The sequence below is a fragment of the Lepidochelys kempii genome, chromosome 9 (assembly GCF_965140265.1).
Source record: "Lepidochelys kempii isolate rLepKem1 chromosome 9, rLepKem1.hap2, whole genome shotgun sequence".
NCBI lineage: Eukaryota > Metazoa > Chordata > Testudines > Cheloniidae > Lepidochelys > Lepidochelys kempii.
In genome coordinates this window covers 21,976,167-22,003,893 of record NC_133264.1, presented here as the reverse complement: position 1 = coordinate 22,003,893, position 27,727 = coordinate 21,976,167, and the positions used below count along the sequence as shown (strand labels likewise).

The window sequence follows — 27,727 nt, the reverse complement described above, 5'->3', positions numbered from 1 at the left end:
TTGGCAGGAAACAAGCCCTTTTCTTTTTTCTCTGTTCTTCTCTCTCTCTCTCTCTCTCTCTTTTTTTAGGCAGGGCCAAATAAAATACAAACAGAGTAACAAAGAAAAAGCTTTGAGGGAAGCTAAAAACTAGCAATTCTAAAAGAATTAACAATCAGTGAACAGACAGCTATAGCTCCGTCTCTAGCCCGGGGCAATCAAGAAAGAACTGAGGAGGGTTGCACGCGTGGGCTGCATGGACACTGCTACCAAAGTTCTCCAATCAGTAGTGCAGGGACGTGGACACACCTACAGTGATACATCTATGGGGGATACATCTTGAAAAACATCATTATTGTGCAAGGTGAGTAACTTCTTCCATCTCTCATGACATCAGTTCAACCCACCATTCCAGTTTGGTGTTGAATTAAAGGTGGTTACATGGGGTGAGAGAATAAGAGGTACCCACTTCCCCAACATAATATGTTTTTAGATAGATTTATTAAAATATCCAGTACATCAATAAATATAGATTCTGAATTTTTTTAAAATCAAATGTTACAATGACATTTTCTAAATAATCCATGTCATCTGGAAAAGTAAAATTGAATTATAAACATATTTGTAAAATATTTAAAACATCAGGAAACTAATATACAAGACATTCTGAGAGAAGAGATCCAAACAGACACTTAGGGTCATTGAAATTAGGCGCCTAGGTACTTTTGAAAATTCCACTTGGTGCCTATCTGTATCATTAGATGCCTAAATACCTTTAAAAACTGGCCCTTAGTATTAATGGGAATTAAGAAAATCCTCCATATATTGAGATTAGATGAATTTGTATACTTTAATACAGAACTGTGCTTAATATGCAGTGATCCAAACCCCCCCACTTCCCATCCAAAACAGAAGTTTCTACCCATTGCTAGCCTTACCTCAAATGTAACTTTTTAGAAACACACCTCTGCATAAAATTGATTGGATTCCTCTTTATGCTGGCTGCTTATTTCCATTACTTTCTGGCTGAACAATGAAAAAAATTAGTTTTACTTTCCATTTTCCTGACCTAACATACTGCTACTTTGTTCAGATTGTAAACTCTGTTACAGAGGCATTTCCAGCTCTAAACAAAGATATACTATTATAATTTCTTTTATAAAATAATCACAAACACTTCTAAGTATTACATTGTGTGTTGGATTTTTTTAAACTCTACATTTTGGGCCTGAGTTTTAAAATTGAGTGCACAAATTGCTAGTTGGTATGTAGAGCCTGGTTTGTATGGTACAAGAACGATCGCTTAAAATACCACTTTACAGGATCAAGGGCCCAATCCTGGTTGGTGTTGAACATGCCCAACACTGACAGTTAAGACTACTAATGCTTTAACTTGGGGTTTGATACTGTGAGATGCTGACCATCCTCAACTCCCACTGAAGTGAATGGGAATTGAAGGTTCTTGGCATTTTGCAGGATCATGCCTTGAATATGTATGTTTTTTTTTAAATAAGGCTTTTAAAATGTGAAGTGCTACATGAATGCTAATCGCTTAGTTTAAGCGGGCATGTTGCGTTTAAATGAACTTTTTTAAAAAAACTAAAAACACATTTGTTGATATGTTGCAAACAGTATTTTTAAATTTTTTTTTTTTTTTAAAAAAGAAGAACTGGCATCAAAATTAACCTACCATTTGGAGCTCATGTGTGCGGAGTTATTCCCATAGCATCAATCCAAAGACTCATGCTACTGGGAAATCTTCACTGTTAAGTGTAAATCAATCAACCTATTAAAAATTAACTTCAGTGGGGACATAATCAGTCCCTTGTATTTTAACTAATGGAATATACTACACTTAATTTGATTATAGAGGAAGGGTGTCAACATTTTTGTTTCAGAGTAAAGTAGACTACATTTCAAATTAAATGTATGTGCAGTAATATTTAAGAAGACATTTACACTGCATTTTCACATTATTTTTTACAGCTTTTTCTTTAAAAAATAAATAAATAAGATGAAATCCTGGCCCCAGTGAAGTCTGTGGGTGTTCTGCCATTTACTACAGTGCAGGATTTCACCCCATATCTTAACTAGAATTTCTTGCTTGCATATTTATGTCATTTAGTAAAGCAGCACACATTCAGCACTTTTCGGGACTGTACTTTTACATTTTACCAAGGAATATTATCCCAAAAGTTTTAGAGTAGCACCCGCATCTACTTGAAAGATACAAGATCACTTATGCATGATGTACATAAGGAAACTTGAAGCAATATGATCCAACTAACAGCCTGGAGCCAACAGGATGAACCCCAGTCATTTCATAAATGATTTAATGACCAAAAAATGGTTTCACTGTAGATAGTGTAGTAGGTCTACTAAAATGCAATATACAAATACTTATAATATACACTTTTTCTACACTGGAGCCAATGACTGGCTCAACACTGATTTACCCAGCTCAGTTTTAATGTCTGAAACTCTAGGATTTGTCTTCTCTTCCCATATTTAATTCTGTGGTACTTTTAGCCACACCCTACCTAAAAAATTAGTTTAAAGAACGGACTGGGTAGTAGATGCTTGAGAAGTAGTTACAGTCTGTTGGAAACTGCCTTTCCTAGGTTGGAATCTGTGAACTTATGGCTTTCTTAGAGATAATATGCATCAGTTCTGACTTGTTCTTGATTTTTTTCCTGGAGATGTATGTTTAGTATCTTTAGGCTCTCCTACATTACAAATTAGTATGGGCAACTGATGAAGTAGCAATGTATTTGACTGTGACCCCTTACATGCAACTGAAGAGTGGTACATACTACTTTAGGAGGAATTACCATCCAGCTCTCATTGAGTTGAACGATAATCAGCAAAAAGCAGAGATTCAGAAATGGGCAGGGTAGTGGGGGCAAAGGACAGGAAAAGATAAGGGGAAAATTGGGGTATTGAGAACCCTGCCCCACACACTCTTCAGTCTTGTCCTTCACATATTTCTGCAGATGGGGGTGATCCGGTGTACGGATTCTGGGACTAATTAATCTAGAGAACCAGTTTAAATTTTTTGTAAAGGATCTATTATTTCAATAGCATTTAGATAAAAACTAAAAAAAAAAGCCTTGTACAAGAGTTCAGACATAACAACAATTCCTATAATTATCCTAACTGCTAATCTCAGTATTTCAGATACTCAGAAAGAAAAAGAAACAATTCTCCCCATGAATTCCATCAGTAAATTAGATGTATGGCATAGCATTTCCATTACTGCCTGCAAGTTGTTGCATAGATCTTGATAAACAAACTGCAAGATGTCTGAAATATAGATCAAAGTTACTTCATTTACAACTGACAATACAGGTTTAGTAAATGAAATCATAATTATCACTATCGTCATAGAAATTAACATCACTGTTAGAGGGTTTATAGACTGGAGCAATTCCTTAGACTGTCCTCTTTCCTTCTCACTGCCTTTGTGGCATACCTTCCCTTTTGAAATCAGCTTTATTTTTGGAGTGAGGATCTTGTTAATCTGACCAATTTCAGTTTTGGACCACACATCCTTCAATAGCTGTCCTATTCGTGGATAAACTTCAACAGGTTTGATATCTGGTAGTTGCTTTTGTTTCAAAGCTTTTATGCGTTGGCGCACATCATCAACCTTTTCAAGGAAAAGAAGTGGAGACTCCTCTTCTTGAACAGATGTGTTCAGTGACATTAAATCAAGCTGTTCTTCTCTGATTCTTTTCATGTTTTCAACGAGTGGTGCATATTCTTCAGAAATGTGAGCATTAACTTCATCCAAAGCAGCTAGCAAAGCTTGCTTTTTATGCTCCAGTGTGTCATTAAGTTTCTTAAAATATTGCAATACAGCTTTCTTATCATCTTGAACAATGTTTTCACAATAAGATTTCTGTTCTTCCAACTTTTCAATGAGGAAACATACATTAGTCCAATGTTCATCAGTTAATTGCTCAAGGAGTTTCCCAGGAGTCTCCTTTTCTTTCATGTAGGCACTCTGAAGGTCATCTATGGGATGACCATGATGTTTACCTATTGTAAGACAATGGCCACACACTAATTTTCTATCCAAAAGACAATAAACGTTTAATGGCTGCCTATAATGTTCACTACATGTTGCAACATCTGGGTGGTCTTCTTGCTGATATTTGTCAATGATAGCCTTTAATGCAAAGTTGATAGGTAATGACTCAGTACCAGATGGAGGAATTTCAACAATACTTCTACAGTTGGGACACTTCAGTGGAAGTCTTAGTGGTCTCCATATGGAAAAGTTGCTTGATAGCTGGAGAATGCTTTCCAGACAATTTCTACAAAATGTGTGAGAACATGGTAGTACACGTGGGTCTTCAAATATACTATAGCAAATGGAACAAGTTAATTCCTCCTCAAAATGATGCATTTCCTATAACAACAACAAAAAATAGTCCATTTATACAATTTAGTTTATATATAATGAACTGGTTTAAAATAAATTACAATTTTAATGACCAGCCTACAGTAACATGGAATTTATCAACCAAGGTCCCAGCTGCTAAACTGGTACTTTAGCTGTTATTCCTCAGTGTCTGAAGCTGTCCTAGTGTTCCTGCCTTCCTAATCATTTTTTTTATGGTAAATAACTTTATATTTGGGTCGTTAGTTTTAACATATAGTTAGATGGCAATTTTGGGATTAGGGGTTCCCCCAACCCAATTGCTCTCACAGTTCGGGGGAACCTAGTATGCCCAAGATCCCTGGGCTTCAAGTGCTGCATAGCCTGTCCCTGGGTCTTCCCAGTCAGTGATCCCCATGACTCCTGCTTATATTGCCAGGGGAGGATCATGTTCCCTCCAGGTTCTTTTCCACCTCATATACAACAAACATTCAAATGCCAACTCTGAAGACATGATGGAGCATTCCATGAGGCCCCAGTCTGATCCTGGACCTTCTAACCCCCCTGTACATAGGAACCACGAAGTAGTGCCCCTCCAGACTTGACATTCCCTCGTCCTATGGGGACTCTACTAGGCAGAGATGAGAGGAGAGTAAAGAAGTATCCTCATAAGAAGCAGGAGAAATCCCTCCCAGTCAGACAGGTGAGAGTCCGCACCCCAGTATGGGCATGTCTGAAGCTCACAAGGAGCAAGGGTCAGTACTGGGGGCATTGAGAACCAAGTATACTCCAAAACCACTGCCTGTACGGGGGGTGGGAGAGTGGGAAGGACCAACCAGAGCACCGCCAAGGGAGAAAAAGAATCAATCACTGAATGTACCGGCAGTACCACACCACAAGGAGGAGGACTCAGTGGTCCCAACACACAGCAGGTGATATTGAAGATCAACACAACTCTGCACTGATGATTCTGCCTAGAGACTGAAGTCCCTCTCACTCTCCATCTGCTAAACCTGGTTATACCATCCTCCATGACCTAGCAGTTTATACTGACCCAGACTATACTATACCCAGTTTATACTGACAATACTCTCAGAACTGATCATTCCCAGAGGGGCTACATAGTCACTGTGCTATTCACTGGTCCTATCTACCAGCCACAGTATCATGAGATGTGGTACCAACAGCTTCACCTCTAGAATCCAAAGTCTCATGCTCCTCCAGCAGGTTTGAGGCCAATGTAGTGGGTCTTCAAACCAGTGTGAGAAGCAAGATTACCCCCAACAGAGGTTCCAGAGTCTCCTGGGCACCCTTTCACTCTCATAAAATAAACTATCAGGTGTAGAACCAATGGTACCCTCACCAAACTCATAAGGGTACAGAGGGCACCATCTCTGTAACCGTAAGAGCCCACATATTGGACCTACTGGGGCACTTGGAATCCATACTATAGATCTCCTGACTTCAAGAGATCTGAGCAGGAGTTAGAGATCACCTTCCAGAGAAGAGCTTCAGCCCCCTCAGGAGTGCTATGAGGAGGAACAGCCCAAGCAACCATGTCCAGTCAATCCACCTGCAGCTCTCTTGTCCTCATCTCCTAATGAGGCAGTTGCACTGGCCTCACCATTGCCACCTGATGATCACATAAAATTTCAGAACCTCCTGAGGAAGATTGCAGGGGCTCTCCAGAGTCCCCTGGAGGAAGTTCAGGACCCTATCCTCAAGCTGCTGGACATCCTCTAGAACATAGCAAGTAGGCACTTCCAGTCAACTAACCATATTGGAACCAGCCAAGACAATTTGGCACAATCCAGCCCTCCACGCCTTCATTCTGAAAAAGATGGAGAAAGGATACTTTGTTCCATCTAAAGAGCACAGTATTTGTTTTCCCATCCTGCCCCAAATTCCTTAGTGGTCCAGGCAGTCACTGAATTCAACAGACTCCACCAGCCTAGATCTACTCCTTCCAACAAGGATGCCAGAAAATTGGAGGGCCTTGGAAGAAAGTTTCTCTTCCACCAACCTATAATTTCATATAATGAATTGGCACTGATGTCTAAATATTACTTTATTCACTAAAATAAATTGTTTGAGTTTGCTAACTAGCTTCTGTAGGAACTCAGGCCTCAATTTCCGGCTATTTTTGATGAAGGATAAGCTGATAACTGATTGTTCCTCCAGTCAGCATTAGATGCAGCTGACATAGCTTCCCACTCCATGGCAACTGGTGAGTTGTTACACACCCTCAAAGACTCCTGGGCAACCCACAAGTCCTTGGGGCACACACCCCAGCACCTCGGAAGAAGTACTCCAAACTACCTTCATACAGACAACATCCTTCTCATCAGCCATTTTACCATCAGAAGGCCACTGAACCTTCCAAGAAATACCAGAGAGTACACTGCAGCAGAAATGTATGCTTTCCCACTCATCCCCCTCTAACCTCATGTCCTTAATAAGATCAAGCAGGACAAAGCGACAGTAATCCTAGTTGCCCCTTTGTAGCTGAGACAGTTTTGGGTCATCAGAATCCTCCAAATGACCTCTCATCTTCGTATATGGTTACAGCTGCTTCCCACTCAAAATGAAGGCTAGACCGACCAACACACCCCTTCACCTCACAGCCTGATATTTGGACTGACAACAAACCTAGAGAGGTCATACTCAGAGGAAGTCCACTCCATCCTCAGTAAAGAGAAGAAAACTGCTCAATCTTCACCCACCCTATGACTTTGAGATTTTTTTTTAAGGGTCTCATCAGAGCCTTTCCTCTGGTATCAAAACCAGCTCCTAACTGGGAACTTAATCTGGTCTGTCCGCACTTATGAATTCATTATTTGAAACTTTGGCCTCATGCTCTCTTCTCCATCTATCTATGAAAGTGGCTGTCCTGATGGCTAACACCATGGCCTGAAGAATTAGGTAAATTTGGGGCACTTGTGGCAGACAGTGTTCCATAAAGATAAGTTAAACTGAAATTATATCCCAAATTCATTCCAAAGGTTCTCTCCAAATTCCATCTGAATCTATCCATACATATATCTGTCTTCTATGCAAAATCTCATATCACCAAAGAGGACAAGATGCTCCATTCTCTAGATGTCCACAGAGCTATGGCTTTCTACCTGTAAAGGAAATCCCTGAGATTATTTGTTTCTGTTGTTGACCAGATGAAAGAGGAAAGCAATCTCACTGCAAAAATTCCAGAAATTGATTTCAGGCTACATTCTGCTTTGTTGTGAACAAGTGGAAACTCTTCCCCCACATCAAGGCATGAAGGCCCATTTGACCAGAGCACAAGCCACCTCTGTCACTTCTCTCCAGGGTACACCACTCATAGAAATCTGTAGAGCAGCAACATAGTGTTCAGTACACACCTTTACTAGACATTACACCCTGGTGCAGATGCATCCTGGGGCACAGCAGTCCTGCAGTATCTGAGGTAAAACATAGCTCCTCCCATCCTCCTCCTTTAAGTTACTCACAATGAATACACACAGAGACCACTATTTAAAGGAAGAGAAAGGTTGCTTCCTTACCATAACTTGAGTTATTTGAGATGTGTAGTCCCTATGGGTATTCCATTACTTTCTCTCCTCCCCCTCTGCTCAGGATCCTTCCTGGAGTAGGAACTGGAGTGCCAGTTGGTCCTCATCGCCCCTTATGCTCTGAATTCAGAGCCATGGGTACAGACTATCGATGCAGCTAATGAAGAATCTTCAAATCTTAGGTGCATACACATCCTCAGTGAATACCCTGAAGTACCACACATCTTGAAGAACTCGTTACTGTAAAGTAAGTAACCTCTCTTTTCCAACTTGTTCTGTATGGCAAAGCTGAAAATTAGGAGCTTACTGAAGGTTGCTAAAACATGACAGGAGGAGAGGAAACAGGAGGGACTGGCACCACCAGTGGGATCAAAGCAACCAAGTGGGAAATAAAATCCAGGTGAAAAAAGAACTAGTCAATAAAGTCATTAGTACTTTATGCTTCTAAATCCGTTAAGTGTTTTGGAAATCTCCCTGATAGCCACTAACTTTTTTAAAAAAACAGAACACTAATTACATTAAAAGATAGTTATAAACATACTTTTCTAATGTAAGCAATCGTAGTCAGCACAGGGAAGTTGCATAATTGTGAATAGAAGGGAGATGGGTCAAAGCTATGAAAATTAGCTCTCCTGCAAAACATAGGGTATAATCCCTGGCTGCTAATAAAATATAATTGTAAATGTCCATGGCTGCGAACTATTGCCAAGCACATTGTTTAATAGCTTCTAATTTCCCAGTGATTGCATTATCTTTATTTAGATTATTGCTTTAAAATATTTAGGGCTTTCCTGAATTATAATACCTTACATAAACCCAGATTTAATTCTACTACATCATTACTCCTGGGGAAATTCTGTGCTGCTGCGTGTGCACATAATTAACAAGCCCCACATATTTTTAACTTTTGCACAGAAAAAACGTCTGCCAAAATGTTGCTGCAGTTCTGCCTTTTGCCCACCAGAGGGTGCTGTTGCGATAGCCCAAAACAGCAGCTCCCCACCAGCTAAGGAAGAAAGAGAGCCTGCCTTCTTCACAGTGGACCAGGTTAGGAGACAGGGGCCATGGGGAAACAGACAGCGTGCAGTACTAGGGAAGTCAGACGGGGCACATAAGCGCTACTGGGGGAGGACAGACTGGGGCAGGGGCTGAATGGGAGTGGAGGCACAGGGCCACTGTGGGGAGGGAGGTGCAGGGCCACATAGTGATGGGGGAGGGGTGCAGAGATACAAAGGGACAGGGGGTGGCTGGAGAGATACAAAGGGACAGGGGGTGGCTGGAGAGATACAAAGGGACAGGGGGTGCAAGGACACATGGGGGTGCAGGAACACAAGGGGACAGGGGCAGATGTGCCTGACTGAATGGGAGAGGCTAGTGGTCAGCCAGGGTCTGCATGGGGGAAGCTCCCTAACAATCCCTCCCCATTCCCTCCCCTGCAAAAAAACCCTGTTCCATACTTTTTCCACTCGTACCCAACAACCCTCCAAGTTCACACCAAGTCTCCTTCCCAGCAATTTACTTCTCTCTCCCTCAGCTCCTCCATTATCCCTGACTCCCTTTGCACTGCTTCTGAGGAGTGCGGGAAATACGGTAGTTTAAATGAATTATTACTCAGAATTCTGTATTAATATGCCTAGTAAGGAATCTATTTGTCAAAAAACATTTCCTGAATCTTTTTTGTTGTTTTGTATTGTTACAGATATACTTGCTAACAGATATTTTTAAATAAATGACCAAAATAATTGAAACTGCTCCGATTATATTTTGCTATTCTGACAAATAAAATATGCAGAATTTTAAAATATTGTGTGCAGAATTTTTAATTTTTTGGTGCAGAACTTCCCCAGGAGTAACATCATATTGTTCTCCTATAACATTACTGAATTGATTAAACGTATTAAAATGTTCTGGTGCACATAATAGATTCTAATTTACAAGTACTGTGTTTAAAGGGTCACTCATCATAAGATCGTGTTTCTTTTGTTTGCTTTTTACATCCTTTTGTTACACCACAAATTTAGGCTTAATCTAAATTCCATTTCAGACCATTTACATGTTTCATTTTTCCTTTCAGCCAATTTAGTGAAATCACACTTACGTCACAAATGATCACATTAACACTAACTTTTCTAACAAGTTATTCTGCTTCTTTGTGATTGTTTTATTAGGAAAATTAATGTTAACACTGATCACTGCAGCACTTTTGACTCGTCCCTTTAATTGATTCTGTAGTTCAATTATTTAGATTTTGCTGCATTATAAAAAGCACTTTACCTAATCTTTATTCTGAATCACAACTCCTACTAGGCTCCAATTCTGTAATTGATAACATGCTGGTGGACTGCTGCACCTGCACAAATCTCCTTTAACTTTCCCTTTTTATGGCTATTTGTTTAATTAGGATGATAGCTAATCAGGAATTCGGTTAATTTAATTGTGTTTTATTCAAATGTGTTTCTAGTCTTTTTATTGTATCATGACTTGCAGCTGGTTTTGTAGTGGTAATTACTGTATTTGCATAACATGTGTAATTGATCAGTTGACATCTATGATGTCTGACATGTGGTGGTTTATTTCATGTATGTGACTTGAGGAAAAAACAGCTTCTCTATTCAAAAGCTTCAAGACTGGTGTTGGGGAGGAGGTGTGTTTTTCTTTCTTGTTCTTGTTCCAAAGATATTGTGAGTCAGATCATTTACCATTGCATTTTGGTGATAAATAATCAGAATTATACTAATACAACATTATTTAAAGACTGAGGAATACCTGTTTGTATTGGAGAATGACAGCCTTTGTTACTTCGTTGATACAGCTTCAAATCAGCAAGTCTACAGTGGGCTGTATTTGTTGGGCACTCATGTTTATGAAATATTTTTGATTTCATATGTACTGTTATTTTTATTTCAACATCAATAATATTGCAGGTGAAAATTAAGATCCTTTGGCAGAGCTGGGTGAGGAACCTGCCAACACCACCTGTCTCAAACCAGTGCTTTTAGTTAACTCAATTAATTCTCAGAGTAAAGACACATAAAATAAACCATTCAAAAATGTCAGATTCATGAGTATTTTGGGACTTGTATTTCAAATTAACTAAAATACTGATTTAAAACTACTAAGTCTGTTTACTTCTATTCATATTGTAATATTTAAGTAAACAGGGTAGTTATTATGAATTAACAGATTTAGCACATAGCCCTGAATTTAAAAATAAATAAATAAAGATAAATCATTTTAACCACACACCTATATCTTATACATCAAGAAAAAAATTGTCAAGGGACATCCTTTCATTCAAAAAAATCATTGTGGCCTGTTCTCTTTATGACATATGCAGATTAATTTTATCTTCAGGAAATTAGTTTGAAACTGCAAAATATTATGTGTCCTCACCATAAGAAAAATCAAACAATTAATGAATTTACAAGAAAGCTGTTAGCACTGTTGTGAATCATCTCAAACTATGAAAAAGAATACATACAGAAAACAAACAGCATCTACCACCAGCAAATACGTTTCTTCCTAGTTTGTTCATAGCTACAAGCTAAAAAAGTAAAAAGTGCAACCAACCTGTAGGTCTGTGTTCAGTTCAGGACAAAACTGTTTCATAACTCAAGAACCATACAGCTACTAGCCAGAGGGAGCCAAATTCCCATTACCACAGAAACACCCTGGAACGTTTCCCAGGCAACAGAGATTTAGTGTGTTGGCAGTTGCTTATTAGTGAATAGGTTTCACAAACTTAAAAAAGGATTTACCACAGTAACTTTTGTTTTCAGCATGTACTGCCATCACAGATCAACACTACAGAGTGTGGTCACATGGCTACAGAACCTTGCAAGTTAGGCGTGCACGCACATCCCCTAGCACAACATTCCACTGTTCAAGGGTTCTATGAAGGAGAACTCTGGTAGATATGAGAATGAATTTCTCCATCTTTCCTGTCACTACAGTCAGACACTTCAAAAGACTATCCAAGAAATTGGTGCTGACATTTGGCAAAGGTATCATGCATTTTTAAAATTCTCCTGTACTGCTTGCTTTCCCAGGACTCAACAGTTGAGGATCATGTCTGAGTTGCTCTTGCACAGAGCCTTTCCTCTATAGACACTGAGGAAGCAAAAGGTAATGTCTATATTCAGTTTCACTCTGCTCCTGACAGCAATGTTAAGGAACTGCAGGAGTAGTTAAGTTTGGACATCAAGGGGCTGAAGTAAAGAGGTGAGGTGCGGGGAGAGAGAAATCAGAGGAGAGCCCAAAAGATCCAAGAAAAGGGGATGGGAAAGACAAACAAGTTCCAGGAAGGGAGTTAGCAAAAAATAAGCAAGATGCTTACTGGGCTGTATAGTTAGGAACATTATTGTGTTCATTCCAGCAAGAGGGTCATTATTTAATCTCTGCAGATTTATACAGCTAGTACCCTGACACCTTTGTGTTAAGTATTCTTTGCAAGAAACCCTGCAGTTTTCTGTTATGGCACATCCAAAGCTACCAATTTTGACTATATACCAACGAAGGGTTCTTGTCCATAACTTCATTAATATTTGCCCTATAAAGGCCCAAATTGCCTGATAATGATTGAAATGTACATGGAAGTATATTGAAGGTAAGACATAAAGGATTGAAGAATTTAAAAGTCACACAAGAAAAAAAATATTGCAAATAGACAATTTTTATTCTTTTATTTTTTAGTATTTATGGACAATAAAATGTTCTAAAGAAAAAACGGGTTATCTACCTTTCGTAACCGTTGTTCTTATGTGTTGCTCATGTCCATTCCATTCTACCTGTGTGCGCGCCCATGCACATAGTCAGAGATTTTTGCCTTAGTGGTATCTGTAGGGCCAGCAGAGGCATCCTCTGGAGTGCTGCGCTCATGCGTTGGTATATTAGGCACCACTGGCCCTACGCCCTTTCAGTTCCTTCTTCCCAGCAATTCCAACAGAGGGGCAGGAGGGCGGGTAATGGAATGGACGTGAGCAATACATCTTGAAGAACAACAGTTACGAAAGGCAGGTGACTGATTTTTCTTCTTCGAGTGAAGAAAAGGAGTACTTGTGGCACCTTAGAGACTAACCAATTTATTTGAGCATGAGCTTTCGTGAGCTACAGCTCACTTCATCGGGTGCCAATTTATTTGAGCATGAGCTTTCGTGAGCTACAGCTTCGAGTGCTTGCTCATGTCTATTCTGTTCTAGGTGACTCACAAGCAGTATTGCTGGAGGTGGGCCCAGTGTTCACGGTTGTGCAGCTTGCAATACTGCTCTGCTGAAGCCAACATCATCCCAGGCCTGCTGGGTAGTCACGTAGTGGAACGTGAATGGATGACCAGGTAGCAGCCCTGCAGATATCCTGGATTGGCACCTTGGCCAGGAAAGCTACCAATGAGGCTTGCTCCCTAGTTGAATGGGCAGTCACAATCGCCAGTGAAGGCACATTCGCCTTTTCATAGCGGAAACAGATGCAGGTGGATGAAATTCTTTGGGTGGACACTGGACAGCCCTTCATTCTGTCTGCTACCGTGATGAACAGCTGTGTCGACTTATGGAACGGCTTAGTTCTTTCGAGGTAGAAGGCTAACGCTCTCCTGACATCCAGAGAGTGTAATCTACGCTCATCTTGTGTCCTGGCTGGCATGAAACTGTGAAACTACCTCGGGCAGAAAGGTTAGATGCAGCCGCAGCCAGACCTTGTCCTTGTAGAACACCATCTAGGTCGGCTCTGAGGTAAGCGCCATAATCTCAGAGCTCCTACAGGCAGATGCTATTGCTACCAGAAACAGACCTCAATGGTTTGAAGAGGAAGCCGGGGAGCCTCAAAAGTATGAGATTTAAGTCCCCTGGGTCACAGAGCTGAGGGTAGAGTCACTCCAGACCTTTTAAAAATCGCACCATCATGTAAGCGAAGACCAACCTGCCTTGGAACAAAGGATGGAAGGCCGAAATAGCAGCCAAGTGGACCTTGATAGATGAAAGAGACTTGGGGAGTTCCCCACCTTTGGAAGATCATGCCGGCTACCTTCAGGTGGAGCACCCACTCGTGGTGAGAGAAGAAGTCCCTGCTTAGGTGATCTGCTAGCATGTTCCTGGCCCCCAGAAGGTGACACACTTCTAGATGGATTCCATGATTGATGCAGAAGTCCCAGAGACGGAGTGCCTCTTGGCAAAGGGCTGAAGATCACGCTCCGCTTTGCCTATTGATGTAGAACATTGAGGCTGTGTTGTCCGTGAGGACTCTGGCCACTCTGACCGACAGGTAAGGTAGAAGACCACACATGCTCCGTGCACTGCCCTAAGCTCTTTGACATTTATGTGTAGCATTGACTCCTCTGGGAACCACATACCTTGGGTCTAGAGGGTGCCGAGGTGCGTCCCTGATCCGAGGCATCCTAAACCAACTTGACTGAGTGAGGAGCGCTGATGAAGGGAACTCCTTCCAGGACTTTTCCGGGGTCAGTTCACCATTGCAGCGTGGTAAGTACTGTCACAGAGATGGTGACAACCTTCTCCAGGTGGTTCCTGGACTGGGAGTAGACCGTCGCTAGCCATTGCTGCAGGGATCGCATCCGGAGCCTCGCGTGGCACACCACATATGATATCAGAGTGTGCACAGCCAGCAGCATGTGTTCAGGTGACCCTCCCCCCATGTCCCTCAGTCCTGCAGCTGCTCCTGGGACCCTCCTGCTGGAAGTGCAGAGCGGAGGGAGGGGGGAAGTGAAGGAGGGAGAAAGGTGCTGATGTCAGGGTGTCCTCCTACCCCTGCCCCGGCACCCCATCTCCGCAGAACAGGGCCGAGGGGACAGGCTGGCTCAGGAGGACTCGGATCTGCTGCGGTCTGAGTGCCGAGTGTCTCAGTGCCTTTCTTAGGGAGACAGTGCACTATTTCTGAGATTTCCCCAGCAGCCAGCTCACAGTCTCTGTCATACACACACACTCTCTCTCTCTCTCTCTCCCCTCCCATCTCCGCAGAATGGGGGAGGGGAGACAACAGGACTCAGGACACAGCAGGAGAGCTTTCAGGGAGTATCTTAAAGAGACAGCAAACAGCTTTTCCCAGCCACGTGTCTCACACACACACACACACTTTCTCTGTGTCACACACACTCACCTCCTAACACATACTTGTATTATTATTATTATTGTTACTTCTTGGTACTTCCTGCAATGCATATATATTCTCTGTAATTTTATTCTTTCAAAGTGTTATTTTAGTGTTTTGACTGGTCTATGCATTTCATAATTTTTATTTCTCTTACACTTAAATGTAATTCTTTGAGTAGCGAGCTCTAAAATGCCTAACCTGTCCTGGCTGGAGTAATTATCCCTATGGTAACTTTTTAAAAATATGTATTATATCTAGGTTTTGTTTCACATGTGCACCGAGGTATGTGCCTAAAACAAAATTTATTCCACACATGGATGGAAAAAATTAGAGGGAACATTGGTGGGGATGCAGGGACATATAGGGACAACGGGTGGCTGCATGGGGGACAGGCGCAGATGTGCCTAATTGAACGGGAGAGACTAGGGTTCAATCAGGGTCTGCATGAGGAATGATCCACAACCCCCTAATAATTCTTCCCCCCAAAAAACAGTTCCATACTTTTCCCTCCCACACCCAAACAACCCTCCAGGTTCACTCCCAGGCTCCTTCCCAGCAATTACTTCCCTTACCCTCAGCTTCTGCATTATTCCTGACTCCCCCAAGCCTTTGGACTGCTTCTGGGGTGTGTGGGAAATACATTTCTGTACTGTAAATTAATTATTACTCAAAGTTCTGTATGCTTACTAAGGAATCTATTTGTCAAAAAACATTTCCTGAATCATTTTTTGTTGTCTGTATTGTTACAAACATACTTGCTGAAAGGTATTTTGAAATAAATTACCAAAATAATTGAAACAGACATGATTATATTGTGTTATTTTGATGAAATATGCAGAATTTTAAAATATTGTGTGCAGAATTTCCCCCGGAGTAGCTTATCCAGAACACCTCATCTAGTTCTGGAAGAACACTTCATCCAGTTCTCTGAGATCCAAAAATTCAGTTTGACTCAGGCCAGTCCTCGCTTACACACAGCCCCCCAACCTGAAGCAAATACTCACCAGCAACCATATACCATACAACAAAAACACTAACCCAGGAACCTATCCTTGCAACAAAGCCAGTTGCCAACTCTGTCCACATATCTATTCAAGGAACACCATCATAGTGTGGCTGATGTGATTAGGTCCTATCAGAGGCTCATTCACCTGCACATCTACCAATGTGATATAGGCCATCATGTGCCAGCAATGCACCTCTGCCATGTACATTGGCCAAACCGAATAGTCTCTATGCAAAAGAATAAATGGAAATAAATCAGACGTCAAGAATTATAACATTCAAAAACCAGTTGGAGAACACTTCAACCTCCCTGGACACTCAATTACAGACCTAAAAGTCACAATTCTTCAACAAAAAAAACTTCAAAAACAGACTCCAATGAGAAACTGCAGAACTGGAATAAATCTGCAAACTAGACACCATTAAATTAAGCTTGAATAAAGACTGGGAGTGGATGAGTCACTACACAAACTAAAAACTATTTCCCCATGCTAATTTTCCCCCTACTGTTACTCACACTGTCTTGTCAACTGTTTGAAGTGGGCCATCCTGATTATCACTACAAAAGTTTTTTTTCTCCTGCTGATAATAGCTGACCTTCAGCAGCTGACAGCTGAAGCCAAAGAAGTCACGGAGGTCCAGTAAAGTCATGGAATCCATGACTTCCATGACTAAATAGTATACTGGATCTATGAAGGTAGGTGTGGTGATTAAGGAACCACCCCAAACACACCAAGAAATCTGTTATCTACAGCCAAGCACTCAGATACCACAGAATATGCTCTCAGGAGAATGTCTAGAATATACATCTCAAGCCACTCAAAACTGTCTTCATAAAATAAGGACACTCCACCAAAGAAGAAGATTGCATCATTAAATGGGCCACCCAAATACCCTGAGAAAACCTGCTTAAATACAGAAATAAAACCCTCTCCAACCACACAGTTGTCACCTACCACCCTACACTGGAACCTATGTGGGGTATCAAACAACTACAACCTGTATTTGATGGTGACCCTATCCTGAAAGAAATCTTTCCTGAACCCCCTCTTCTGGCCCTCAAACAACCCCCCCCCAACCTCTCCAAGCTCATCATCAGAAACAAGCTCCTGACAGACCAGGACCCACCAACTCAAAGTGGCACCAGACCCTGTCAGAACAACAGATGCAAAACTTCCAGACTTATCTCCACTGCTATAATGATCAACACCCGCCACAACACACCTTTCAAGGCCCATGAGTCCTTGTGACGCATGGCTAGAAAGGGTTAAATATCCTGCCAAATAAATAACCCTCAAAAGACATGTGCGGAGATAATGTTTGTGTTTTTGTGTATTTACATATGTATGGGTAGGGTCAAAAATGTAATCAACACTCCCTGTCTATGCTATGACTATGTATTCTGATAATTCAGAGGTCAAAAGAACATCCTATTTTTAAATGAATTGTAAACATGGGATCTCTCTCTGAAATGTATAGCAAATAATCTGTGAATGGTGGAGGAACAAGCAAATTGCCTTGTTAATTCTATAGCTAAGTACCGGTGATGGACCTCCTTCAAAGTCATGCTAATTACCTTTTGAACTCCCAACTTGTCAAAAGACATGAAATTGTATGAAAGATCCTTGGGTCCTGATTCTGTCATCTCAGATCTGCTTAGGCTATCAGAGGAAGTTTGAGTCACAAGACTGAGGTCCCAGTTATGCTGGTACGCCCTGAATATGATATTTGGGCATTGGACTATAACCTATGAACTATTTCTAAAAGAACTTTTTGCAACTACAAAGCTCACGATCTCCACTATGAATCTGCACCTAAATGAACTGAGCTCATGTCTGTATGTATATTGATCTTTTAACCATACCATCTCTCTTTTGTTTTTTAATAAAGTTTAGTTATTAAGAATTGGCTGTAGCATACATTTGGGTAAGATCTGGAATATTCAATAATCTGGCAGGTAACGTGTCCGATCCTTTGGGATTGGTGGAACCTTTTATTTTAAATGATGAAATAAGATTTACAGAAACGTTCATCATATTTGATGTGGATAGCTGGATGGAGGCCTGAGGCTGGATCACCTTAAGAGAACTGTGTTGTTTGGACTTCTGAGTAACCAGTAAGGTAATAAAAGAAGCTGTTTTATACTGGCTTGGTAAATATCAGTACTGGAATGTCCACCATCTTTATGCAGATTGTCTGCCCCATTCTTTGCAGTTCACCCTGACTGAGTGATCATAACTAGCTCCCCACTAGGATCTGGTCACAATATCACAATATGTGTTACTCCCGAGGAAATTCTGTGCCAAAAAATTAAAAATTCTGTACACAATATTTTAAAATTCTGTATACCTTATTTGTCAAAATAATACAATATAATCACAACAGCTTCAATTATTTTGGTAATTTATTTCAAAATATCTGTCAGGAAGTATGTCTGTAACAATACAGACGACAAAAAAGATTCCACCAGGAGTAGAGTTAAAGAAACTCCTATGACAACCCAGTTCCTGTTTCTCTGTTATGCTTCTGTCGGGCACCTCAGTCTGGGTGTGTCACGTGTGCCAGCTGGGCACATCTTGGGACAAAACTCTGCCCCTCCAGTCTTTTAGTCGATTCTCATTTTTTTGTTTTGCCCCCATATGATTACCATATTTCAAGTTCCCAAATAGAGGATACTACCAGGAGGAGAAGCTGGGGGGGGGTATTGGAGGGGGTATTTGGGGCACTAGAGGGTGTGTGTACTGGGAGGGGGCATTTGGGGATGCTGGAGGGGTGTGTGTGTACTGGAAGAGAGTATTTGGGTGGTGCTGGAGTGGGCTGTACAGGGTCCCCCCACCCCAGTCCAGACACCCACACCTCCTCCCGTTCCCCCAAGAGCCCAGCTGCAGGCTCCGTTCCACGCAGCTTTGTTACTGTCCCACCAGGCAGAGACAACCCATACTTGTTGATGGTGGGGGGCTCGATCACCCCCAGAACACCTCGAATCACACCTCCCCGGTAGGCTCCCCCCTTACGCTCAGTTTCCCCTCCCAGAAAGCAGGAGTTCCTTCCTGCAGATGCCATCTATTTCTCCTGCCTCTCCCTGGCTCCAGCAACTGCCACACAGGGAGGAGGCTTTGCAGCACCATGTGACCAAGCAGGGCTGGCAAACTCAGGAACAGCAGCCCACCTGTGCCTCCCACATAGCAAGCTGGGGAGCTGGGCTCTCCCAAAGCCAGTAGCCCCTAGCAGCAGCCAGTGCCAATTCTGCTGGAAAAAATGAAATTCTGCACACAATTAATGTTCTGCATTGTGCAGTGGCACAGAATTCCCCAGGGAGTAATGTGCTGTATCTCATCCTGTGCACTAAATGCCCCAACAACAACTATGTGGCAGACATGCCAAACCCACCAAAAACACGCAGAAATTGGGCTTGATTTTATCTTAATTAGCTTGTGAGTTGCTTGTTGGCTAGTTTTTGGCCTGTAGCTTGTTGCTTCTTTTTTTTTTTTTTTTTTTTTTTTTTATCGGCTCCCAGCAAGCCGGGGCAAGGGGGGAAGAGAGTTAGGGGGTGCACAATGGGCCCACCACAGTTCCAGACTGCGCGCCGGGGGATCTAGTCACATAGAATTTTGAGGTTCTTAGGGATTGGCTTGTTTTGAAATGGGGTTACCTTGATTTTCGCTTATTGTGAAAGTCAGGGTGCTTATTTATCGCATGAAAGTTGGCAACTGTCCTATGTGGGTGAAAACAGACCATCACTATGCTCTCCAATGAACTCATACAGGAAAATGATAAAAGATAAAATCACCTGTGGGTGAAAACTTTTCACAAAGCAATCACTCTAAATCTGACTTATCAGTCCTCATCCTCAAAGGAAACCTGCACAACACTTTCAAAAGACAAGCCTGTGAGCTTAAATTCATAAGTTTGCTAGACACTAAAAATCATGGTCTTAGTAAAGACACTGGATTTATGGTTTATTACAACAATCTGTAATCCATTAACCAGTGTTTTTGTCCTATGACTACAGGGGTTAATAGGCCACTTCATCTTGAATGGCCGCTTAGAACAGTGGTTCACAAGCAGGTGTACGTGTACCCCACGGATACTCAGAGGTCTTCCAGGGAGCACTCAACTCATCTAGATCAGCGTTGCTCAACCTGGAGGTTGCAGCCCCTGGGGGGGGAGGTCCATAGGACAGGTTTAGGGGGTCACAAGTGCAGGGCTGGCATTAACGGGTGACAAACAGGGCAACTGCCCAGGGCCTCACACCACAGGGGGCTCACACGAAACTAAGTTACATACTTCAGCCCCAGGTGGCAGGGCTTGGGCATCAGACAAGACTCAAAAGTGAAAAAACAGGCTCAAGTATCACACTGAAATGTAAGTACAATATTTATATTCCAGTCAATTTATTATATAATTATATGGTAAAAATGAGAAAGTAAGCAATTTTTCAGTAACAGTGTGCTGTAACACTTTTGTATTTTTATGTCTGATTTTGTAGGCAAGTATTTTTAAGGGGGGGTGAAACTTGGGGTAGGCAAGACAAATCAGATTCCTGAAAGGGATACAGTAGTCTGGAAAGGTTGGGAACCGCTGGCTTAGAATATGTGCTATCTACCTGTGCTAAACTATCCCTTCGACCTTGTATTTAGCTGTGACATTCTGAGTACCTTCCCCAGAGGAAGAGCTCTGTGTAGCTTGAAAGCTTGTCCCTCTCACCAACAAAAGCTGGTCCAATAAAAAAATATTACCTCAATCTTCTCTCTCTTACATCTGTGTTAGGAATATATTCAAAAGTTTTTCACCGTTCAGCTGAACTGGTGTCTGTAATATAGGTTACCAGCAGTCTCCCTTCATTAAGGGACCCTATGTTGCTAACAGCAGTTCACCTGAATGATAGGGTTGCCAGTGCCGAGTATATGGGGACAATTACCTCCCTGTGTCTTATGTACAAGACTCCTGTTAATACACCCCAGAATATTATCCTTTTTTGCAACAGGATCACGCTGTTGACTCATATTCAATTTGCGATCTATTATAACCCCATCCTTTTCAGCAGTACTACCACCTAGCTAGTTATTCCCCATTTTATAGTTGTGCATTTGATTTCTCCTTCCAAAGTGAAGTATTCTGGACTTTATTGACTTTCATCTTGTTCAACTCAATTCATTAACGTCATTTTGAATTCTAATCCTGTCCTTTGCAACTCCTTCCACCTTGGTGTCATCTGCAAATGTTATCAGCATATTCTCCACTCCATTACCCAAGTCATTAATGATAATATTGACTAGTACTGGATCCAGAACTGACCCCCCTGCAGGGACATACCCTTCCAGTTTGACAGCAAAACACTGATAACTATTCTGAGTACTCTCTTGCAATCAGTTGTGGCCCCAGTTTACAGTAATTTCCTGTAGATGCCATTTCCCTAGTTTGCTTATGAGAATGTTACATGGAACGGTGCCAAAAACCTTACTAAAATTTAAATATATCACGTCTGCTGCTTCCCCTCTATGCACCAAGCTAGTAACTCTGTTAAGAAAAGGAAATTAGGTTGGTTTGGCATGATTTGTTCTTGATAAATCCATGCTGGCTATTCCTTGTAATCCTATTTTCCTTTTAGGTGCTTACAAATTGATTTTTTAATAATTTGTTTCAGTATATTTCTGAGATACTTCAGTTAGTTCCTTATGTGCCCTACAATGCATTTCATCAAGTCTTGCTGATTTGAATACATTTAAGTTATCTAATATTCTTTAGCTGGTTCTTTCCCTATTTTGGCTTATGTTCCTTCCCCCTTGTAGATATTAATTGTGTGAAGTATCTAGTTCCATTAGCCTTTTTAGTGCAGCTGAAACAAAATAGGTATTAAACACCTTAGCCTTCTTGAAGTAAAAAGAAAAGGAGTACTTGTGGCACCTTAGAGACTAACCAATTTATTTGAGCATAAGCTTTCGTGAGCTACAGCTCACTTCATCGGATCCAATGAAGTGAGCTGTAGCCCACGAAAGCTTATGCTCAAATAAATTGGTTAGTCTCTAAGGTGCCACAAGTACTCCTTTTCTTTTTGCGAATACAGACTAACATGGCTGTTACTCTGAAACTTCTTGAAGTAATCAGTTATTAGCTCTCCTTCCCTGCTAATTAGAGGACCTACACTTTCCTTCATCTGTCTCTTCCTCCTAATGTATTTAAAGAACCTCTTCCTATTGCCTTTTATGTCGCTTGCTAGCTGTAAACTCATTTTGTGCCTTAGCCTTTCTGATTTTGCCCCATACATGCTTATGCTATTCTTTTGTACTCCTCCTTAACAATTCATCCATGTTTCCACATTTTGTAGGACTCCTTTTTGATTTTCAGGTCGTTAAAGAGCTCCTGATCTAGCCATATTGGCATCTTACTATTCTTATCTTTCCTTAGCATTGGGATAGTTTGCAGTTTTGCTTTTAATATTATCTCCTTGAGAAACCGTCAATACTCCTGAACTCCTTTTTTCCTTAGATTTTCTTCTTTTGGGACCTTACCTACCAGTTCTCTGAGTTTGTTAAAGTCTGCTTTTTTGAAGTCCATTGTCCTTATTCTGCTGCTCTGACTCCTTCCTTACCTTAGGATCATGAAATCTATCATGTCATGATCACTTTCACCTAAATTGTCTTCCACCTTCAGGTTTACTACCAATTCTTCTCTTTTGATCCAAATTAAGTCTAAAATGGCTTTGCCCCAGTTTCTTCCTCCAATTTCTGTAATAAAAAGTTGTTCCTAATATATTCCAAGAACTTATTTTAAATTTTGTTTGATCATATTACTTTTCCAATGGCTGCCTGGGTAGTTAAAGTTCTCTATTACTACTTGGTCTGATGGAGTACAGTGTTCAATTCTGACTGCCACACTTTAGGAAAGATATGGATAAATTGGAGAGTCCAGAGGAGAGCAACAAAAATGATCAAAGGTTTAGAAAACCTGACCTATGAAGAAAGATTACATGTGGGCATGTGTAGTGAGGGAGGATCTGATAACAGTCTTCCAATAAGTTGACGGGTTGTATAAAAAGGTCTGTGATCAATTGTTCTCCATGTCCACTGAAGGTAGAGCAAGAAATACTGGGCTTAATCTGCAGCAAGGGAGATTTAGGTTAGATATTAGGAAAAACTGTCTAACTACAAGGATAGTTAAACTCTGGAATAGGCTTCCAAGGGAAGTTGTGGAACTGTCATCATTGGAGGTTTTTAAGAATAAGTCAGACAAACACTTGTCTAGGTTTACTTGTTCCTGCCTCAGTGCAGGAGGCTGGACTTTGTGACTATTGGAGGTCCCTTCCAGCCATAAATTTCTATGATCCTCTGAATTAATGTTAGGCACAGTAAGAAAGTTTTCAAAACTATTCCTAGTGTAGATAAGGCCATACAATCTTTCAGGATAGGGAAGACCTGCATTTCTGTTGTAAAAAGCAAGGGGATAAAGGAGCAAACAGATGGTCATATTCATTTTCAGGTCACTTCAAGCAAAAAGGTAATAAAGCCTATTCTCAAAAAGCCTATTCTCAGTCTCATCTCTTAACAACATATTCCCTATTTCACATTCATTAAAACTAGTGGAGCTTTGCCTCAAAGAGTTTCCCACAGTGCTGGTATCACTTGTGATACCACTTTTCAGCAAGATGCCAAGCACCAGCAGTTCATATCGCTTCCAGTGAATCAAATTAACTTGTGTATAAACTATTTTTGTTCTTAGTCTCCTTTCCTTAACCTTAAATTGTGTCCTTAAGGGTGTCCTTAAATTGTGAGCTCTGCAGAGAAGCCACAATCTTTCTTCAGTGTTTGAAATGTATTTAGTACATAATAGGTGCTACCATAAATAAATAAGAATTTGAATTTAGAGTCCTGGGCTAACCAAAGAAGGTGGAACTTTAAAATTGTTTCAACAACTAACAAAATAGTAACAAAGTAGAACTGGCGGATATAGTGTTATTTAGACTTTTTCTAAGACCTTCTGATAAGAGTACATCACCAGATATTGTTAAGGAAACTTGCTAACTATGAAGCAAGAGATAGTGAAATCAAAATACATTAGTGGGTACCCCAGGAATCAGGGTACTGGTAGGACAAGGGCTAGATTCACAAGGGACTTAAGCCACTACTGACCTCCTCATGTACACAAATCCAACATTTAGGTACCACTGACATTCACAAAACCACTGCTCAGCTGCCACCTTACACTATAGGCATGTAAGTTTCTGCTGGTGGGCATGCACAAAACTGCCTACATCCTGATGCCAAGCTACTTGGTGCCCTAGCTCATGCCTAAACCCCAAGAGGATTCTCAGACTGGGCATCATCTCCCCTGTGTGTGCACCCCATTGTACCCAATAGCCCAGTGTCCACATCCCAGGTGAGGGCTCTAACCACTGAGCTATAGAGTCATAAAAATAGCAAGAAAGTATCTATCACACAGTAAATATGTATACAAAATGGAACAGCTTCTACATGAGAGATTTCAGGGAGGCCAACCAGAGAATACCTAATAGCCTGATGGTGAGGGCACTCTCCTGGGAAACCTGGGTTCCACTCCCTGCTCCAAATCCAACAGAGTGGGGATGTTAAGACAAGTCTCCCCACTCCCAGGCAAGGGACTTAACCACTGTACTATTGGCTATAATAGGGTGGTGTTCTCTCACTATTCCCTGCCACACCCCCAAAACAAGGCTAATATGGGATAGATGCCTAACTCCAAGAAAAAGTCCATGGCTGTGAATCCTGAGCACAGACAGCCACCTCCCTCCAGCCTCTCAGTCAGGTAGCTAAGGCCAGATCAATGGAAATCCAGTATTTAAGCCCCACTTTCTCCTCTGCTTTTCACTTCAGGCCAGTTTAGTCAGCTTCCTTCTTGCTGGCTTCTCTGAATTCCTTTCTTAGGCTAAGTTTATACTGTGCACCTTGCAATGGCATGGCTGTGCTGCTGCAGTCATGCAACTGTAAGATAAGCAGTGTAGCCACTGTTTGTCGCCAGGAGAGAGCTCTCCTGAGGACAAAATAAAACCACCCCTAACGAGGGGCGGTAGCTTCATCTACAGGAGAGTGGCTCCCGCTGACGAAGGCCACACCAGGGCCATCTCTAGGCATACGCGGCTGAGTAGGGCACCCGAAAATTTGGGGCACCATTCCCCTTGCTGGCTACAGCTGGAATCCTCTTTTTTCCGGCCTCTCCCCCGCGCTGGGCCGACAGGCTTCTCCCCACCCTTTCCCTCACTTGCTCACTCCTCAGCCAGCCAGCTGAGGGCCCCAGCCTCCAGCTCTGCAGAGTCCGACCCAGCCTTGGGGAGCCTAGGACAGCGCAGACCCAGCCCACCACCACCCGGAGCACAGTTCCTCCCTGGACACTGCCTGCGCCGCTTGGTCTCCAGCAGGCGCCAGGACAAGAGGAGTGAAACTTCCATGTGAGTTTGGGGGGGCGGGGCTCAAAGTGACAGTGCGCTCACTGTCTCTCACACTTCCCTAACACACACAGACTGGCTCTCACACCCACATACACTCTGCCTCTCACGAGTCACAGTCCCCCAATACAGACTGTCTCACACTCCCCAACACACACTCTGTCACATAGTCACACATACACAGTCTCTCTCACACACACGTTCTTGTATTATTGCTGTTATTACTGCTTGGTATGTCTTTTCAAAACGCTCGTGGTGAGCCAGGAGTTGCTAGGGGCTGCAGGAGGGCCAAGGGCTCTGGCAAGATGCAGCCTCCATGTGACAGCACGAAGCCTGTCTTGAGTCACTGCCACAGCATCTGCTGCATAGGAAGCTCAGTGTGTGTCAGCAATTGGGGGGGGGGGGTTCTTAGGGTCCGTGGGTGGGGGTGATGGCTGTGCCCCCTTGACATACTGAGGTCAGCAGCGCCGGCTGGGGACCACTTTCAATGGAGCATAAGGGCATCAGTTTAATAATACTGCGTAGGGCACCATAAATCCTAAGGATGGCCCTGGGCCACATTGGCACTTTTCGTCGTTAAAACTTTTGTCATTCGGGATTGTTTTTTGTTTTTTCACACCCCTGAGCAACAAAAGTTTTAACAATGAAAGTACAACGTAGACATAGCCTTAACCACACAACTGTTCCCTATATGCCTGGGCACCTACCTCAAGGCTGTGAATTCCACAGAAAGGCAGGGTACTTAGGGGTTTAGGCATTGCAATGCTCAGCACTGCAATAACTAAGTCCTTTTTGTGAATCCAACTCCTGCTGCTTAATGTCTATATTAATAACCTGGAAGAAGGGGTGAATAACGAAATGACATAATTTGCTGAAAGATACAAATATAGAATAGTAGAAAATAAGAATCAGGACATCCCTCATCTCTGGGAAATAGTGCAGAATCAGGCAGCCTTATAAGGACCCCTCTAATTCTATGCAGTGTTGTTGTAGCTACGTCAGTCCTAGGATATTAGGGACACAACATGGGTGAAGTAATATCTTTTAAGTTGGTCCAATAACGATATGACCTCAACCATCTTGTCCCCCACAAGTCCTAGTTTTTTCCACACAAAGGATATTCCTGCTTGGGGAGAACACACTGCTGGAGCCTGTGCTGAGCACAACCCTTAGCTCCAACCTGCTCAGCAATCAGCTGGCCTGGGAGTCAGAGGAGAGCAGCAGACCCTGACTCCCTGAGCTTTCTTGTCCAACCAGTGGTCTCAGTAGCTCCAGCTGAAGAAAGAAAAGGATCCAAACACACTGACTAGGAACCATCAGCCCTTCTCAACCACAACTCTTCTCCCCCTCAGAACTGGTGCATTTTAGGAGGACTACTAAAAAGCCTGACTGCCCTTACTCAATATGAGCTGTCACAGCAGCATCAAATGAACTGCTGGGGTCAGTAGTTTCTGAAGCACTTTCTTATTAATAGTACTACAGGAATATAAGGTACAATTAAATCCTTTTTGTAATTAAAAAGGGAGGGGAAACCGGACATACCCACTGTGAAGGGTAGAGGCAGCAGAAGTATCACTTACCAGCAAAAAGAAAAGGAGTATTAGTGACCTTAGAGACTAACCAATTTATTTGAGCATAAGCTTTCCTGAGCTACAGCTCACTTCATCGGAAGTTGTGGTTTTCTGTCCCAGTTCAACTGTAACTTTAGCAAGAAACACTTTCAATGCACACAACGCCTTCCAGACAAAAACCTCAAGACACCTTTATAAACATTCAGCATGTTTATTAGCACAAGTTACTTTAATTCAGACATTTTACACCAGACCCTCCTATGAAGGAGCCATTATCCCCACAGACACGGAGAGGGCAAGCGACGTGCCCTGCAGCGCCAGGAGACCACATCGCGGGAGTCCGGCCAGCAGCACCCGGAGAAGAAGGGGCGGCAGCTGACCCTCACCAGACAATTACACCGCGCTGCCAGGGCACAGGTACCCGGTCTAAGGCCCGTCTTTAGCTAGCCCCCGCTAGAGCAATGGGGGTAGGGGCTACTGCCCGCAGCCTGACCAGTGCCTTCCCCTTTAAGGGCCCCACAATCCGCAGTGCTTTAGTCCTGCCCGTCCGTTAATCCCTTTACAAACGCCAGGCCACACAGCCCCGTCCACCAGCCCCGCTCGGCTTCCCCATGCCCCTCCCCCCACGGTTTGCAGGGAAACTCACCTCGCCCGCACAAGATTCCCCTCAGGCAGCCACTGACACCCTCCTTACTAGGTTTCCCAGCCCGCTACTAGCCCC

General features: G+C 42.4%; 1 protein-coding gene across 2 annotated transcripts; it reads right to left on the bottom strand.

Annotated features, from left to right (window-relative positions):
- Positions 1–76: 76 nt before the first annotated feature.
- Positions 77–27,727, bottom strand: TRIM59 (tripartite motif containing 59). 2 transcript variants are annotated; one of them, XM_073359531.1, is made up of 2 exons: positions 27,653–27,727; positions 77–4,393 (listed from the first exon to the last, which is right to left on the bottom strand). In XM_073359531.1, the coding sequence occupies exon 2, from the start codon at positions 4,388–4,390 to the stop codon at positions 3,161–3,163; it is 1,230 nt and encodes a 409-aa protein (XP_073215632.1). In that variant the 5' UTR covers positions 4,391–4,393; positions 27,653–27,727; the 3' UTR covers positions 77–3,160. The 2 variants fall into 2 exon arrangements, with proteins under 2 accessions (XP_073215632.1, XP_073215631.1); XM_073359530.1 differs by lacking the exon at positions 27,653–27,727 and adding an exon at positions 6,140–6,557.

Coding starts and splice junctions, on each gene's coding strand:
- TRIM59 (XM_073359530.1), bottom strand. CDS start 6,256: ATGGGAAAACAAATACTGTGCTCTTTAGATGGAACAAAGTATCCTTTC. Junction 4,394..6,139: donor TCTTGGCTGGTTCCAATATG/GTTAGTTGACTG, acceptor TTGTTGTTATAG/GAAATGCATCATTTTGAGGA.